The sequence below is a fragment of the Limulus polyphemus genome, unplaced genomic scaffold, assembly GCF_000517525.1.
Source record: "Limulus polyphemus unplaced genomic scaffold, Limulus_polyphemus-2.1.2 Scaffold4659, whole genome shotgun sequence".
Classification (NCBI taxonomy): domain Eukaryota; kingdom Metazoa; phylum Arthropoda; class Merostomata; order Xiphosura; family Limulidae; genus Limulus; species Limulus polyphemus.
In genome coordinates this window covers 19,408-26,503 of record NW_013670269.1, presented here as the reverse complement: position 1 = coordinate 26,503, position 7,096 = coordinate 19,408, and the positions used below count along the sequence as shown (strand labels likewise).

Genomic DNA, 7,096 nt, shown 5'->3' with positions numbered 1-7,096 from the left:
GTTGATGGTCTATAGAACAGCTGAGCATGAAGCCACTGGATACATTCCAGCAAAGCTGATGTTTGGTCGGGAACTTCGGTTGCCAGTGGATCTGATAATAGGATGCCCACCTTACGAAGAGTTGCCTGAAAATGTGTCAGAGTTCGTGAAAGTGTTATCTGAAAGGATGGATGTTATTCATCAAGTGCATTCAAACTTAAAAATGTCTGCTGATTCCATGAAGCTATGTTATGATAAGAGATCTACTGAAGTCAGCTTTGTACCAGGAGACAAGGTGTGGTTGTATAATCCCATGAAGACCAAAGGGAAGTCTCCTAAGTTGTCTTCTCCATGGGAAGGCCCATATAACATTGTGGATTGTCTCTCAGACATGACTTTCCAGATAAAATGTGGTTGGCGAGGTAAGCTAAAGGTGGTGCATGCCAACAGGCTTTGGTGTTATCACGGCCCAGGACATTTTAGTTCGAATGAAATGAACAACAGAACAAATGATGCTGCTGAATATGTGTCACCTGATAAAGCCACTGTTGAAGAAAAAATTCTACCAAGTTTTGAGAGGGAAAACAGTGAAGTCATTAATGAAGTTACTACCACTAATGTGACTGCTACCAATAATGTGACATTTCCTGATAGAGCAGATGAATCCCAAGTGAAGCAGAAGCCAACGAGACAGAGACCAGTATGAAAGAAGAAATGTCCTGTAAAATTAAGAGACTTTGTTGTATTTTAATTTTGTGTTTATAAATTCTGTACATTTAATTAAGTTATTGTTAATTATCTATTGGTTTAATGTAAGTAGCTATTGTTCGGGATGAACAATACTAAGGAAGGAGCAGTGTTACGACAGCGGAAGTCACGTGACGTTGGGAGCATGTGTGAGTTTCTTGAATTATCGGGGAAGCTCGAGTGTGACCAAGACCCCTCTTTGTTAGTATATAAGCCTGGCAGAGAAAAGACAGGGGATGATGAATGTATGATAAAGAAAACAGTAGTTATGGTAAGTTTCGGATAATTTACAATCTTGTTTCGAGCTAGTGTAATTTATGATTCTGTTATTTTCGAGCTAGTGAGCCATAAAGTGTGTGTTTTGCACTCGTTGAGAGCGAAGTTATCGAGGTTGTGAATCGCTGTGATTTATAGTGTGTATTATAAAAGTTGTTAAGTTTAAAGTAATGAGAAACGTACTGACTATGGAATTACTGTGTACTAAAAGTTTGTATCGAGAAAGAATAAACTGATTTAATCAAGAAAGGACTTGTATTGCTGAAGTTCCTTGAAAAGAATTTCTACCGGAAATTAACAAACAAGCAGATACGCAACAATTTGAAGAAACATGATATATACAAAAGTGAACTGAAAAACTTTGACACAATTCTTGTCACACTGTCACCTGATGAAATTAACAAAATCTCCAACAAAAACAATCTTGACAAATACGTAAATGATTTTACAGAAGCTATTTTAAAAGCCACAGAAACCATAATACCCTCCTCAAACAAAAAGTATCACTACAACACTTGGCTCTGAACTCCAGAAATTCATGAACTTATTACAGAACGTAGAAGACTTAGACGGCTTCTTATGACCAATCAATAAAACCACAAATAAACAGAACACATGCACTAATTAAAAGAAGCATTAACTCCTTAAGAAATGAGAACTGAGCTATTTTACTATTCATTAGGCAACTGTCAAGATCAACCCAGAGAATTTTGGAAGAAATTTAAATCACTTACAACAGAGAAAAACAATAATAAATTATTTCAACACATTAAGTACAAGAACAACAAAACTGATATTGACAAAGCAAACCTGCTTGCTGTCTATTATACCAATTCTTTTTTAGACATCTACTCCCCAACATTTAACCGATATTTAAAACAAAATATCGATGATCAGTCATCAAGACCAGACTTATACACCACACAATTTCCGATTAGCATTACCAACGATACTACATTAATGCACGAACACATCTTTGATAGAAAATCACAATGGGTGTACTTAAAATTAACATAGCAACTTTAAACAACTCTTCCCCTGGAAAATATTATCTCAGAAAATGGCTCAAGCAATCTCTCTGCCATCTTATAAATATTATGAACTTATCCTTCTTGTCAGGATAAGTTGTCCCCGCTGTCTGGAAAAAAAACAAAAATCACAGTCATCCCTAAAACATCACCAGGAAGCTCCAAACCTGACAAATTTAGACCGATAAGTCTACTATGTTGTCTAGGTAAATTTATGGAACAAATCATCTCCAAAACCTTAATACTTTTTTTGCGAAAACAACAACCTAATACCTGACATACAGAACTCCTCATGAAAAGGACAACTGACCACAGACCATTTAACCAGACTTACAGAATCTATATAAAAATCCTTTAATAATAATCAAGTAACAATAGCAGTCTTCCTAGATACCAAAAAGGCTTTTGATTCAGCGTGATGTAATGCCATCAAATATCGTTTATATTCCATGAACATTAACAACAAAAGAATTATATGGATATCCAACTTTTTAACCAACCGAACTGCAACAGTTAAAATAAATAACACTCTATCCAAGACATTTAAAATCCCTGCAGGAGTACCACAAGGGTCAGTTTTATCATTACTACTATATATATATTGTTTGTGAATACCATACCTTTCCTCGACTTGACATACACTTCCTTTTCCCAATATGCAGATAACACTGCCACATGGAGTATCACGTAACCTACTGATAGCAAGCAACAGAGTACAAAATCCCTAGATGTGATCCTTAACCCTATCGCCAAGGGTATCCTTTACTGCACATGACACAACATTTATTGTCTTACATTCAAAATTTTATCAAACTACTTACTGTTTATGTTATACCAATTAGTATAGCATAAAATCTTAGCTAATAATCCATATTTTAATAGTGTATAAGTTTTAAGTTCTTAATTCTATAAGGCAATATTTGAAAAAATCCTGAATTCTCCTAGTGTGACACATTACACATTTTCTCCATGCATCTTCTCTATTTTATCCACTACCCCTCCAATAACTACAAAAATAATGGAAATTACTCGCTATAAAATCGTCATTGCTCAGACAAACCATAATTTTATTGCCTGCAATTTTATTTGGTTACAGAGCCATCAAATAGAAAATCAGACCCCTCCTGCCACACCCACCTGCTAAATTCTTTGTACCTATACTTCAGCCACTCACTACTAACGAATATACTATCCCACATTCCTTCCACTTTGAACGTGAACTAAGTCAACTACCCCTTCAGATAATCTCTTCATGGCAAGCTTTGATGTTACCTCCCTTTTTACAAATATTCCTCTAAATGAAACTATTAATATATGTATATTCGAGCTTTCATGTAATAACATTCCTCTAAATGGCTTTTCTGAGAATCAAATTTAGACCAAGCTGTATCTTACCACTAAGAATCTCCTTTCCTGTTCAACAACACCTTGTATGAACAAATAGATGGCATTGCAATGGGCTCCCCACTAGGTCCAACTTTGGCTAATGCATTTCACTTTTATTACGAACGGAAATGGCTTGGTACCTGCCCAGTTAACTTTAGGCCTGTTCTGTACAGAAGGTATGTGGATGACACTTTTATTCTTTTTAATAATAGTGATCAATGCTCAAAATTCTTAGAATACCTTAACTCACAACATCCTGCCATTAAATTTACATGTGAGGTTGAAAATAATAATAATTTAGCTTTTTTAGACATGCTCATTAACTATAATGCTAATGGATTTTCCACATCAATTTACCGAAAAAAGACGTCCACTGGTCTCCTTACACACTTTGATAGCTTTATCCCATTTACGTATAAACGAAACCTTCTTACATGCTTACTAAACACAGATTAAACCTGTGCTCCACATATCTTAATCTACACTCTGAAATTTCGTTCTTACATGATATCCTGAAATGTAACTGCTACCCACAACACTTATTATAAACCATTACCAACACCTTCCTAACAAAGAAACTTACAAATCCAATTAAAATACCAACAGTACCCAAACTTACTATATACTCATGTCTTCCCTATACTGGCAAACAAAGCTTAAATTTAAAAAAATCAACTTAAATGCATACTTAGTCGTTACTACCCTCAAGTGGATTTCAGATTAGTTTTAAATCCACATCACGCATAAAAAAAAATTTCCCTACTAAAGATCTCCTCCCCATTCCTTATTGTTCCTGGCTTATCTATCTTTATACATGTGGAGACTGTAAAGCCTTTTATATTGGCAAAACCAAATGCCATTTAAAAGTCAGAGTCTATGAACATATGGGAATTTCCATCAAAATGTAAAAAAAAATTGAGTAACCTTGTGTTTCCTCTATACGCCAACATAGCGAAGAAACAGGACATCAACCTATGCTATCCAATTTTTCTATCCTCTGCAAGTCTAATACTGACCTGGAATTATTGATTAAAGAAACTCTCCACATCAAACAGCACTCTCCAACACTGAACAACATGCAGTCTTCATTTAAATTATACATTTCTTAATATGTTTGTATTACGGATTTTACTTTTTTGTTGTGTTTTCTTGCTACAGTTTCTCCTCATGATTACTGTTTTGTGTTTTATTTGTTTAATTAACGTTATATTTAGCAATTGTACTTTAGCAATGTCCAAAGACTTATGTAAATTCATTTTATTTTGCTTTAGATACTGAAGATGGAATCTGATAGAATTCTGAAACGTTTATCTATGTCCCCTTTTTGTTAATAAACAATGTTATATATCATAAGTGTCGTAATCTTGTTCATTATCAAACTTCATTTTCCTTCAAACACATCGATTGCTAGATGTATACTATTATGAGTTTAATGCTACTTATGATAAATGAATGTAGTGTATGCTACATTTGAAGTCATTCTAGAAAGAAAAAAAGGGTAATTTTGATTTATTTAGATTTTTTTAGTGGTTACAAGGTCAGTCAAATTGACCAACCTTGTACAGAATTAGGGTAGAGAAAATAATATAAAATATAAAGTTTTACTGAAAACAAACATTTGAAACATATTTAGGAGGTTTTAGAGATTACACAAATGAAATTTGAGATTTTTGAGATGAAAAGTATTTTTAATTTTAACATGAAAATCACTTTGCACATGGACTATTCAAAACAAATACTCGATATATTCAAGGACAAATCTATTTTAGTTTATTAAAAATACTTCACTAAAAAACATGATTTTTTGTATTTGAAAGACTTATAATATGAACTAAAAGACTGCCCAATGTTGTGAAGATATACACACTATATTGAAAGTTAGAAGTATTAAATCTATAAAGACTTTAATCGAGTACAAAGAGGTTAAGTGGTTAGTCAAATTGACCAAGCCCGTGTTGAGAGAGTTAATACAATCTTTGTTTGCAACTTTATATCTTATTTAGAGCAAACAGTTGATTAAACTTACTTTTAGAATTAAAATTATTTTTAGACATTTTCTATCTTCAGCCTTTGTTTTGGACAAGCTTTGGAAATGATGAGAAAGCATAGAATCGATACTAATCTCCTGTATGATCATAATCCACAAGTAAGTGTTTATTGTACCATCAAGATGTGAGTGAATAAACAGAAAATTTATACAAAATCCTTTTTATAACTTTGATTTTTGAAGTTTTGTAGTTACATAGGAGTAAATTTAAAATAAAATTCATGGCTTGCATAAAACATATCAGAAGTGAAATACTTTTCTTCAATTTAACAGTTGACATCTATCAAACATTGTTTCAGGTTTTTCTGGAGAATACATGGATGTTTGTGGAACAAATTGATGACATTTCCAGGATCAACTTGTTTCTTATGGATTTAAAGTTAGTACCTAACATCAGATCAACTGTCTTTCACATTTGTATATCACAATTGTTTTTATATATATTGGCTCATTTGTTATTTTAGATTTTTAATTGTGAAGTGATTAAATGATTTTTTATATTAATTGCAAACTTTATACCTTGAAAATAAATCAGGTTATTTTGATGATTAGTGTATTTGTTTTTACATTGAATTTAATTTGATTAAAAGAACAGTGATAAACTTTTTACAGGGAGGACGATATCACCAAAACGATGTATAGTAGTGCCTACCATCACAAAGAGCAAGCCAATTACATTCCACCTAGTGGAAACAAAGTGAACATTGTATGTGATGCTGTAAGATTAGCTTTGGAGAAAGCAGAAAGTAATTGGTAGGAGTTGATTTCTATATGTTTTTTGAAGATCATGTTAATTTGTAAATAAATATTGTGTGGATAAGCAAATAATTGTAACAGAATGTATGGGCTCGAAGATATTCTAAAATATCAGTAAACAAATGTACAATATCCTTGATTCTAGGATACTGTAAAATTATGAAATAAACATATTGTTATCAACAAATATGCAGGTTCTATAAATATTTAGAAGACCAGTAAATAATGGGAATAGGTATGAAAAAATTTACATAAAATTTAATTTAAGAATATGAAGTTAAAAGATATATAATTATATATTCAGACATATGTTTATTGCAAAAATTAGATATTTATCTTTTAAAAACCTGTGTGGTAATCTACTGATTAAATCTGACACATGGGTAATCAATGTCCTAAAAGATGCGAGTTTTGTGGATGTAGTATACAGAAAGACAAGTATAGCAGTTTGTTACTGGTGAAATGAAAAAGATATGACATGGTAATGAAGTCAAAATAAAAATGTATTATAATGCTTTATTTATCAGAGATAAACTAAAAGTTGTCTAGTGGTGAAGCTATTGCAACTGCGGATGTAAATAAATGAAAATAATTAACTCTTTCAGCATGGGCTCAGTCCTTGGGACCAACCTCATAACCATTTTGTGCTTCTTATAGCTTTCATGCTATAACATTTAGGTTAGTAAGCAAATGTTAACAAAATCTGGCAGATTATCAGTAAACATATCAGATTTTTTTATTAGGTCTTAAGGTTTGTAAAGCAATGTTTTTTCTCATTGTCCTTTTTTTTTTCTTTCACATGTTGCCTATCCAACATGCAGTCATTTTCATTTTGAGATTAAAAATACTTTTATGCATCAGAAAATTTTAAAATTTT

General features: G+C 32.3%; 2 protein-coding genes across 2 annotated transcripts in view; one reads left to right on the top strand and one right to left on the bottom strand.

Annotated features, from left to right (window-relative positions):
• Positions 1-7,096, bottom strand: part of LOC106471501 (transcription factor CP2-like protein 1) — a gene marked incomplete at its 3' end in the record, with an annotated part of 68,247 nt that overhangs the window by 44,588 nt on the left and 16,563 nt on the right. The window lies entirely within an intron of this gene.
• LOC111088891 (putative elongator complex protein 1) overlaps positions 5,406-7,096 on the top strand; it is an 8,808-nt gene continuing 7,117 nt past the window's right edge. The window contains exons 1-3 of the mRNA XM_022400113.1: positions 5,406-5,562; positions 5,763-5,842; positions 6,076-6,216. Of these exons, the coding sequence (XP_022255821.1) occupies positions 5,509-5,562; positions 5,763-5,842; positions 6,076-6,216 (275 nt within the window). The 5' untranslated portion in view covers positions 5,406-5,508. The remainder of the gene's footprint in view (positions 5,563-5,762; positions 5,843-6,075; positions 6,217-7,096) is intronic.